Here is a 10,902-nt window from a genome sequence, read left to right as displayed (position 1 = left end):
GAATGGTCTGCGCAAGGTATCGGCAACTCAGCCGCCCTTTTAGTCGATGCTGCCTCACGAACCGAGTTTAGAGCTGCCATCATTGAGCCAAAAGGGATAGGAGGACACGATACCCTGGATCACCTCGGAGAAGAGATGATTCCTCTGTTGAACGGCACTTCAAGAAGAGACGATGGATCATGGAGTGGACGGACCGTCAGTGCTAAGCAAGTCCTGAGTAGATGGTTCGAATTCGATACTCGTGAACAAGAATGTTGAATTGGTTGGGATGTTTATATTTTATCAAGTGCACGATATACTCGACCATGTATCCAGTACTCAATGAACATCATATCGTCGTTTCCACGATGAAAATAGTCATACTAGGCGTCAACATTAACATATCATCATTACAGCCTTCAACGCCAACCCATGGTATCTATCCCAAATATTGCCGCCAACCATAACATAAAGCATGACAAACACAAAAACTACCGTTGGACAGACCTAAGCAATGGCCTGCTCCATCTCAGCAATGTACAACTTGATATGTGCCTCCATCTTGCGGTACTCTTCATGCGCACTATGAACCTCATTCTCAATGTTCTCCTTCAAGTCAAGCATCTATGCACATGTTAATAATTTGCCACTTATGAGGAACATTGCGGGACAGCTTACCTTTTTCTCAGTCTGCTCGATTCTAACACGTCGAACCTCCATCTCCTTGCCCTTCTCAGTCTGCTCCTCAGTGAGCTGCTTGTGCACTGCCCGCAGCTCGTGCATCTTCTCCTTCGCCTCCCTCGCCTTCTGGTTGCTCTGCTCGCGGAGTTTCTCTGTCCTCTCTGTCCACTTGCTCAACTGACGTTTCAGCATAGTCTCGGTGCGCTCGACTTCACGCGCGTTGTTACCGCGCTCTGAGAGGGCATCACGCTGCTTTGCATTACGTGCTAGTTCTTCCTCTTCCTTGGCCAGCTCTGCAGCGATCTCATCGAGGATCTTGATGCATGATGCAACATCTGTTGAGACGACTGAGAATGAATCTGTCGAGGTCTGCAGGGCTCGTGCTCTCCGGTCCAATGCGTCGATGTGTGATTTATCGTTGTTCAGAATTTCACGCAGCTCGGCCAAGTTCTCCTGAAGATCTGAGGCGCTCTGGAGCACATAAGGTCGCAGCTTTGTGCTTTCCTGTTTCAAGGTAACCTTTTCGTGGGTCTTTTGTTCCAACACTGCAGTGAGCTCGCCCTTCTTTTGTTTGGCCTCTTCTAGACGTGCAGCCACCCTTTCCTGGTTCCGTCGAAGCTCTAGCAGTCTCTTCTTGAGCTCCTCGTTCCTCATCGTCTTTTCTCGGACTTGCGCCTCCATGGCCTTGCGGTTGTGTTTCATGTCTTCCAGACGACCCTCGTTCTCCTGGTTCTCGGCATAGAGCGTCTCAATGCGTGTCTTTGTCGACTCTGCCTTGTTATAGTACTGGTCGATAACAGCCGTTTGTGACTCGCGGAATCGAACAAAATTGATTAGGTAACTGAAGATCTTGACGAGGCGATCATATGTCGGCTTATACAGGTCGTTGAAGCTGAAGTCGGTGATGCCGCACTCAAACAACAGCCTGCGCAGCGACACATAAAAGCCCATCAGGTTGCGAGTGTCCGGAGGGATGACATCCGAGTATTCTCCAACAATATCCTCGGCGGCAGCTCGCATGGCCGGCTCAACAGTCTCACGTGTCGCATTGAGGAGGAGTTCGGCGAACCACTCAAAGATTTGCTGAACATGTGCTGCATTTGGCTTTTGAAGATCTGCGACGGTGAAGTTGATGCCGATGTCGGTGATGCAGCCAACGATTTCGCGGTCAGGGAGACGCATAAAAGCATCTGCCTCTTCCTCCTTTTTTCGTGTCCGCGATTGCTGCTGCGAGGTTGGAATAATACTCATTCGCGGATTGTACGCCATGGTTGCGGTTGTGTTTTATCTTGTCAAAATCGTATCCTCTCCTTTGGTTGCGCTTTTGGCTTAATTAGTTTGTCGCGATTACTGAAAATCATAAACACCATATACGTGTTGCCGTGGAAACATGGAGATGCGGCATCACGTGACGGGATATCGCAGCCCAACTCCATTGTGTCAGTATTGTTTCAGCAAATGGAGATTTGTGCAGATCTTAAACAGTGGCTTCAGACAAATACGACAGATGTCTTTGATAAACGATGACTTTACTATTGGTCATGTTTAATTTAGTCCCTAGTTATAAGAGAGTATCTTCATCTCTAAATCCTGCGACTGATCTCGATCGATATATGACAACCCTGACAAACTCAAGAGGTGCTCAAGGGATGCCATGTCGAGTTTCTGATACTATGAATGATGACTCTAAACTTCGAACCATCATCTGATCTCGAAATAACACTTTCGAAACCCAAAGAATGCTACAGGAAGAAGCACTGACATGTCCCACATCTGCTATCAGTGACGTTCGCTCGTATCACTAAATATAGTCCAGATGGTCACCAGCATATCATTGGCGAGGATCGACTGGTGATCCTTGACTATTCTGCACTTGTTCGTCTCACTTGCAGCCGTCAAATCGTCTCTGTGCATTTGCAACCTGTGAATTAATCACTAAATTCGCGTGGCTTGGTAATGCAGCAGATGCAAGCACAGTGAAGCAAATTGCCGTGACATCTTGTCTCTGCGGCACGCGGTGAACAGTCGCTAAGCATGGCTAATACTACCTTATACATACAACAACTCAGTGAAAGAAACTCAACTTGGGCTGTTGGCCGTTGGTCAAAACTCTTCTAAGGGAATGTGTTTGTAAGCCAGTTCCTCAAAAGTCTTCGTCCCACGTTGCCAGCTCCAACCACAGCTTCTGCGTACGGTATCTCATCCACGTGGCGGTACGCTAGCACGCCCGAGCCAGCCCCAGGGCGTTTCATTGCTTTTTGATCAATCAAAGTGACGCCCCTGAAACGAAACCACCATCCCTCTTACTCTAGCCTGTCTGCTTGTCCAGGGGCAAAGGGGGTAGGAAAGCCCGAAGTCTGAGTAGAAAAGCAAAAGCTCTACGACATTGAAACATGAGATCGGTTGGCTCAAAGCCTAGTCCCCAGAACCAATGCTCCCCAATGAAACAAGGGCTCAGGGGCATCGAAACGCTGGGACAAATCTGCCCCGATCGACTCTGACAAAGAAGCAAACCTAATCTTCGCTTTTGCCGAAGAGATCAAGCCCATTTACTGCGTACTGATTCAGGAACTGAGTGACTCGCTGGTATTGACCGCAAATAGTCCTTGGCTCGGAAATTGGCCAGGAACCGATTGGAATAGACAACGGGAAGCGACATATATCTTGTTGTGCGACACAATCATCCCCCGGCTATTGGCGACGACTAGAAAGAAGCCTTCAGAAATCCTCTTCATGCATGATTTGACATGCATGGTGCCTCGCGGAAACCTCTCTTGGGCAAGGAAACCCCGAGTAACTTGCTAAGGTTACGGAGGGATGGGCCGCCCTTTGTTTCCGTGGCGGGCGCCGGGAGCGCTAAGAATCACCACTGTTAGACAAGGATCCCATCCTCTACTGCATGAGTGAGAGTGTCGTTGACATTGCAAGATGGGACTATTGGGGTGTCGCAAGCTCGAAAGACGATCTCTCGGTGATCATCGTGTGATTTCTCAGCCGTTAGGATGCAGAGATGCCACACGATTCAGGATCACTGACCCTACTGTAGACTCATTGGCCAATCTGAAGTTCGGGCGAAGTCAAAAAAAGCCCTCTGGTCCCTGATTCGCAACGTTCATCAGGCCCAAGCTCCACGTTGCAACGGTCGTGCTGCGGGAGTGCTATAGTACAGTGTACGTACCAAGGCATGTTCCGCGATGGACTGGGCAAACTTGTCGACCATGCCACGGGGATGTATGACAAGTTCATTGTGTGACGTCGAATATGTAACTTCAACTTTCATGAAGGCTAAGCTGAGCCGGCCTGACCTGTCTACAATCTGCTTGTGTGATGGAAAGAAATCCTGAAATGCAATTGATCGACATAGAGCTTCAATTTGGTAATTGTTGACCTGAACTGCTCGTGTAATCATGACGCTCATTTGGATCAACGGTAGGAGGAGACGAAAACTTGGTTCGGAAATAACCCTACCCATGCATGCCATGTTCTTGATGGAAGTCAAGGACTGTTGTATGTAAACAGTGCTTCTAGGGACTTCAAGATTGAAAGAAAGAAACAGAAAGATCCCAAGGATCAGAATACGGTAATTGGCCGTATTTGTTACCCTGTCATATCTAAAAAAGCCAGCCTTTGCGGCTATCCTAACTACAGTACTTGATAGCATTGTGGCTTCGTTAAGCTTCTGGTGATAGACAGGGGATATATCGATCATCACATTCCAAAAGCCCATACAAGATCCAACGGCTAACAACAAACAAGATGCTAAGATTCAGTCAGCACTTTCTAAGCATCGGCTGGCGGATACGAAGGTCCCGAAGGCAACGAGAAATCAAGCGTCGGGGTTCAAAAGAAGTGACTTCGTACTCTTCAAAGTAAATACGAAGAAACACGCAGGGGCGGCGTAGACAGGCGCAAGTCGCATGGGTCCTGATGCGAGGTACATAGGTATCGGTACCTGGAAAACGGACGAGAGAGGCTTGGCAAAAAGGCCCAGGTACAAGTTACCTGATGTCGTCTGCCAACCCAACCTAACCTCTGCAACGTGCTACGCACAGTAAATCGATTCGCAGCTACAGCACTGGGCTGTATGAGGTAGTTTCGAAACATTGCTTTGTTCAAGTCAAGAGCTCAAGCTAAAGGAGGCGGAAGAGGGAGGGAGCAAGCACTGTGGTCTCTCGACACACTCTCTGTAGTCTCTGCATGCGCCGGACGGTTGTGAGACATGACTGAACAGCTACAGTAGTCACCTAATAGCAAGGGGCGGAGGATTTTGGCGTGACAGCCTCGATCGCATGGCGGCGAACAAGATCTTCGGACAGGGCGAAACGATGTCCCCTGTGGCCTGTGCCGAACTAGCGTCCAACCCAAGGTCTGTTGATAGTACATGCTGCACTCAATCGTGTGGCGGGTGTCGTGAACCACGAGACCAGCTATCGTGATTCACGGCCACGGGAGGAGAGAGAAGCCGACGAGAATAAGCGACGAGAACAAGAGTTTCTGGCATGTGCCTATGGCTGCTTGATCCATGGCCACTATTCAATGACGTCCCGCGAGGAGACGGAAAAGGCGTTTGACTCGATCTTGTCAATGGCAGGGAACTTTCCAAAGTTGAGCCAGGTTAATTTGTGGCTGCAACGGCGACGACAAGTGTGGCGAACAGTTGCGTTGTAGAAGATCACAGACGAAAGGGGAGCTGAGCACCGAGAAAGTGTCCCCGTGGCATACTGAATTATAGAGTAGGAGTGACGGCAAAGCCATCAACTCGTGGTTATACACACCCTCTTGTTAATGAGATTAGCCAATCTAAGGAAGTGGCCATTGCAGAAGGGCACGAACTTGACCTCATGCATTGGTTGAGGTGCCCTGAGGTAAGATGAGATTCGACATCTAATGTCCAAGCCAATGCGAGGAGAGGACATACACGGAGCTATACCGACGATCATCGACGGCTCGTAGCGGAGTGAAGATCCGGAGGGCCCATCTTTGTTCCATCTTCAGCTGTGATGATTGCCAAGTATCAAAGCTCAAATGGAGTTGTGTTCTTTTGTCAGTATCTTGTAATCCTTGACGTAGACACGAATAGCATATACTGAGCTCGTGACGCAAAGACAACATCTTCCATGCTGTTTGTTTCATGCAATTCCTTCAAAAGCGGCCAAAATAGCATCCGCTACGCCTTTCAGAGTTAAAACTTAGCGGCTGCTGAGTGTTAGTTGACAGCCAAGACCGCCCAGCCTCTGCTTGGAACACAAGTACCGACAGGGGCAGTGAAGAGAAGAATCCAGAGCATGATTGTAGGAATGCGAGAGCACAATTCGGGCCGCCTAAGCATTTGCCATGAATCAGTTGTTATCATCAGCTGCTGTGGTATCTGTATGATTTAGAGAGATAAGTCCTAAAGTTGGCTCCCTTTTACCACGAATCGTGCCTACCATTACTTGTACTCCCCGCCTTTTACATCATCTTCATGCCAATTGGCAATTCACTCTGGCGATGGTTTGCTTAGCTTACTGAGGTCCTGCCACATGAAAACAAACAAACCTGATCAATCACCAATACCTACCTCCATAGTCCATACCTTACGGAGCTTTCCTCGCTAGATCTTCTGCCCTCTCAGTTTAGACGAGTCAGCTTGACCTCTCATTGCTGCCCTCTTGTTCAATCGATGACCACCATCTGCTCAAAACACTTTGACTTGCATATAACTAAACACGATTCATTTGATCCGGGCTATCCACTAGATCACGAGGACTTGGAGCGGACTGCTTGCTTATCCATTGGATTGATGCGCATACTGTACTTATCTTATCGTACACTATCTTATGTACCTCTTCACCTTTCCTCTCGCTTGCTCTATCTGAGTTCCCTTGCTCCAGTTCTAGTTTCACCGAGTATTGCGGTGTTGACCGTCCAGTCTTGTCGGATGGTTTTTGCTCTACCCGTTCAATTACGAGGCTGCCCCGCCGCCTAACTCCCAGCACTTAGCCAACGCCAACAGCAGCAACTCAGCGGCCCCTCCAGCGGGTTGAGCGCCACCTCATCAGCAGCCTAAGTGTGAGGTGCCTGCCCCTCGACGCCCTGGAAGTCCCCGCCAGCAAGTACTGGTACTGGACATCGCTTATTGAGTGCCTACATCCACTAACGATTCTCGTACCACTACCTCGTGAGACCTTTTCAGCTTTTTTTACAGTGATCCACTTCCATTTGCTCTAAAAGGGCCCCGTTGAAAAGGGCTCCAGAGAGACGGGAGCCTTGCCACGTCGACCAGGGGGTATCTGGGGGCCTTTGATGTCCTTCTGATGCGCTAAGGTCTAAAAAAAAAAAAGGAGGTACGTACCTGGTACACACTGAAGCCCTTAACTCCCGTTAGCACTTTCCAAGTCGCAAGGGACCAGACCAAAAGCAAAGTACAATTCAGTGATTGTGGGCCTTTCCCGCCCTTCCCTGTCTGTCTCTGCTTCCGCCGAAGCCTGACGTCGATTTTCCCACTCAACCTGCAGCATCTCGTTGGCCGCAACTGGGAAGCTACCTCCCAGTTATTGGCTCGTTCCATTGACCCATTCCTTCCCTTCCTTCCCTGTCCTGCCGGCCCCCGGTGCCCTGAAAAATTGGTCTTTCTTTCCAACACCCATGATCCCCCCCGGAGTCTGCACACACCCAGCACCTGCCGTTCCTTGCACTTACCTTAATTACCTAGCACCTGCTGCTTCCTCAATACTCTTTACCACCACACACGTTTCGCCACGCACCAAACACCTACGACAACCACGACCTCGCTCGCGTACTTGCATTCTTTTACATCCACATACATACATACACAATCACCGCTTATTTTTACTGTCACCGCAGTAGCTGTACTTGTCTTGCAATACATCAGTACTTTCAACCTACCTACATCGTTTTGTTGCGGCCATCCAGCCCACCAGCGCAGCGAGTTGTTCGACACGACCCTGCAGCTCTCACTCGCTTCTCCTGATGACCAGCTTGGTACGAACGTTTTGACGACTCCACGATGCCCTCGCATACCCGATATAATCTAGACGATTTCGACTGTACATCGGCGACGATATTGGTTGCTCATTATTAGCTCCAGCATTTGGCGACGAATTAGGAACCATGGCCCTTTGGCCATTCCGGCGCCGGAGTAGCCGCAAGCGCTCCCGCAGCGGCGCTGCTTTCTCAGATGCAGAGGGCGTGCCGCTGCCTCACAACGAGGAACCCAAACTTGGTTTGAAGAAACGACGTACCGAACCGCCCAGACTTCAGCGAGCCGGTCGAACATACAGTTTCTCTCCGGGACGCCAAGATGACATTCGTACCGATCGAGACCGCGCTGGCTCGCCAGTCCGTGAACGAACAGGCCGAACAAGAACTACTGGCAACCTTGAAGAACGTCCCGAACTCTGGGATCGCACACCCACGCTTCGTCCGACCCACCAAGCAACAAGACAGCAGAGAAGTAAGAGGAGGAAAGAAGAACGCAACAGAGAAGCCGAGATTAAAGCAATGAGTAATTTTGCTCCCGTTCGGCCTGCTACGGAACAATGGAATTCAGGCCGACCCATGAAGAAAGATTCCAAAAGATCAAAAACTGGGGGATTCGGAAGGCATCGAGCTGGTCGCAATTCGGACGTCTCACTTCCAGTACCCGGATCAATACACTCCAGTCTTTCGTCCGACTCGGAGTTTGGCTCATATAGAGTCTCTGCCCTTGCAGCTCTTGCACCTCGGCCTACACTTCGCTATACCCCGAACGCACGATGGACGACTCCCCATGTGCCTACACCTCATCGGTCTGGATCACTCAGGAGGAAGCTTCTCGAGCAGGAGCCGATTCCGGAAGAGACGATGAGATCGCACAGGCGCATCGATTCCCTTGCTGACGACCTCGACGCCCGCGATCTTAGGGAACTCATGGAATTAGATAATCGACGACGAGAACTGAAAAAGCAGAAGGAGAGACAAAGAATGGAGAGGCGGATCACACAAAGGGCAGAGAAGCAACAAGCGGAACAAATACAGGCCAGGAACACAGGCACCCCTCCGCCAGAGAATCTTGAGAGAGGTGTCATGGGCCGTGAACTTGTAGGGCTGGGGATCGACCCTGCTTCCACTGTGGTCACTGAAACGAAACCTGAAGATCCAGAGCCCATGGACATTACTGAAGACGAAAGGGAAATTGAGTCTCAAAAGAAGGCCGAGGAGGAGGTCTTTCATCGCACAGACACAGCCGCCTCTGAGCAGCCAACACCTATGGAAGAGGTCATTACAAAGGATACCTCATCGATGCGTCAGCCCTCTGAAGATATGGGAAGCGTTTCTCCTGGAACAAGATTTTCTGATCTTTTAAGATCGGCTAAGTCGCGATCTAGATCGACGATTCGATCTGATCGAGATAGGATGGTTTCTCCGCCACCCGAGACCATCAACGAGGAGGATGTTCACATGCCCAGACAAAACTCCCAAGATTCTGACGGTAGTAAGAATGGGTTTGCTTCTATCAAAGCATTCCTGCGAATTGGAAGCAAACGGCAACGACGTGAAGGACCATCGTCCTTTGCCAATACCTCTCGGGAGGAGATGCAGGCAGCCGCAGCTCAGTCAAGAGCACAGGCGCAAGCCTACGCCCTCGCTAAGCTCGAGGGTGAGGACTCGCCCAACTCTTCAAGCGGTAACTATCTATCCCGTAAACCAAGCATTGGCGCCCCGAAGAGGACGCGCTCTCGGTTCCGGGAAGACTTACCTGAATTGCCTCTCTCACCGCCAGCTTCACGCGTTCAGTCGCCCGAAGCGGAGCCCCCCATGCCCATTCTCACCGAACAAAAGATCCGTGAAATGGAGGAATTGAGGTCCTTGGGCGTGCGCTATGACACACCAACATCGGGACACCGATCCGCTGAGGCCATCCGCCGTACGCCTTCGACAGTAGAGCGTGCATATGTTTCACCGTCACCAGAAGCTGGCATGTCCATGTCACTCGCCTCGATTGACTCTGAAGGTTCCTGGCTTTCCGGTAATGCCAGTGGCCGTCGAGCCGCCATACGAGATAGCATTCGAAGGGCCAATCAGCGTGAGCAAAACGACACGCACACGGATTCCCCAACGAACGGCACAGAAGAAAACTTGGAGATCGTTGGGGACGAATATTTAACGAAGCTCACTCCCCGAAGAAACTCGAATTCCGAGTTCATGGGTCGTCGTTCTGGTGAAGGAAGTCCCAGCAGCGATGAGGAAGAGTTTGCTAATGATGGAGAGATGAAATGGGGCGCTGTTGGTTCTCAACCCCAAGTTGTGCACAGATTCACCATGAAGAGCCACGAGGGACTCTTGGAGCTTGAATCTGAGGATGAAGGGAGCCCGACATCACCCGTAACTCCATCGCAAGAGCTTGCCAATGTTCAGAGCGCTAGAAGCGTCAATCTGGGCAAAGGTCACGTTCGCAATTTTAGCGCTGGAAGTGCTAAACTACTCGATCTCACTCCCCGACCATCCGTTGATGCCACAGGGAACTCAGAGAGGCGACGAAGTCACGTCCAACCAGCCATGTGAAAGCTAAAGTAATCTTGATCGTTCAGAAGAAGAGTCTCGCAACTTAACGAATGTCGACCAAACGACACCTGTCACTCCTTTTATTTCCTTGCCGTCTCAACTAACCTAAGTCACTCATTTCACATTTCCTTATCACTATTCTTATCAACAATGGAAAATCGACCAAAAAAGAAAGAAAAAAAAAAGAGGAAAACAATAAAATCAGCGAAGACTCTTCTTATGACGACTCAAGACTCTCAAATAGGCTTATCACATGGATGGTACTAGAAACCGACTTGCTCCTGATGTATGACACGACCTTGATGACTATGGCGCATTCCAAGTTCACTGCTAGGATTTCTTTTCTCGACTACATATACCGCACCTTTTGATACCCCGCGTCGACCGCCAATTACAGAGTACTGGGAGACTCGACGCGTTTGATTTACCAACTATTGGTGAGGGAGCTAGTCTCCTTGGCCGGTCCCTCTTCGTGCCCATTGGGCGCTGTCATTCCTTGGGGAGCCGGTGTGGTTTTCCTTATCTTGTCTGTGAGATGAAGGGAGCATTTTGTTTTCTACTAGCCGGGGTTTATGGGAGGCGGGAAAAACGGGTTTGATTTGAGCAACTGGGATTTGCTTTTGCACTTGGGCGTCCAGAAACATAAACTGGAAGCCCGAGATCGAGCTTGGCGCGAGAGTGGTTGGCTGCATGAAA

The 10,902-nt window shown here is 50.0% G+C and overlaps 2 protein-coding genes across 2 annotated transcripts; one reads left to right on the top strand and one right to left on the bottom strand.

Moving 5' to 3' along the window:
• Positions 1 to 486: 486 nt before the first annotated feature.
• NUF2 (kinetochore-associated Ndc80 complex subunit nuf2) lies at positions 487 to 1,929 on the bottom strand (the record flags this gene model as incomplete). The annotated part of the gene is made up of 2 exons (XM_044822220.1): positions 487 to 603; positions 658 to 1,929. The coding sequence occupies 2 exons, from the start codon at positions 1,927 to 1,929 to the stop codon at positions 487 to 489; spliced, it is 1,389 nt and encodes a 462-aa protein (XP_044683553.1).
• A 5,844-nt stretch (positions 1,930 to 7,773) lies between these two features.
• J7337_004525 (uncharacterized protein) lies at positions 7,774 to 10,206 on the top strand (the record flags this gene model as incomplete). The annotated part of the gene is made up of 1 exon (XM_044822219.1): positions 7,774 to 10,206. One exon carries the CDS (start codon positions 7,774 to 7,776, stop codon positions 10,204 to 10,206), a length of 2,433 nt encoding a protein of 810 aa, XP_044683552.1.
• Between the last annotated feature and the right edge of the window lie 696 nt (positions 10,207 to 10,902).

Source organism: Fusarium musae, chromosome 3 (genome assembly GCF_019915245.1).
Source record: "Fusarium musae strain F31 chromosome 3, whole genome shotgun sequence".
In the NCBI taxonomy this organism is placed as follows: Eukaryota; Fungi; Ascomycota; class Sordariomycetes; order Hypocreales; family Nectriaceae; genus Fusarium; species Fusarium musae.
The sequence above is the reverse complement of the archived record's forward strand: the minus strand, read 5'-3'. Positions and strand labels throughout refer to the sequence as shown.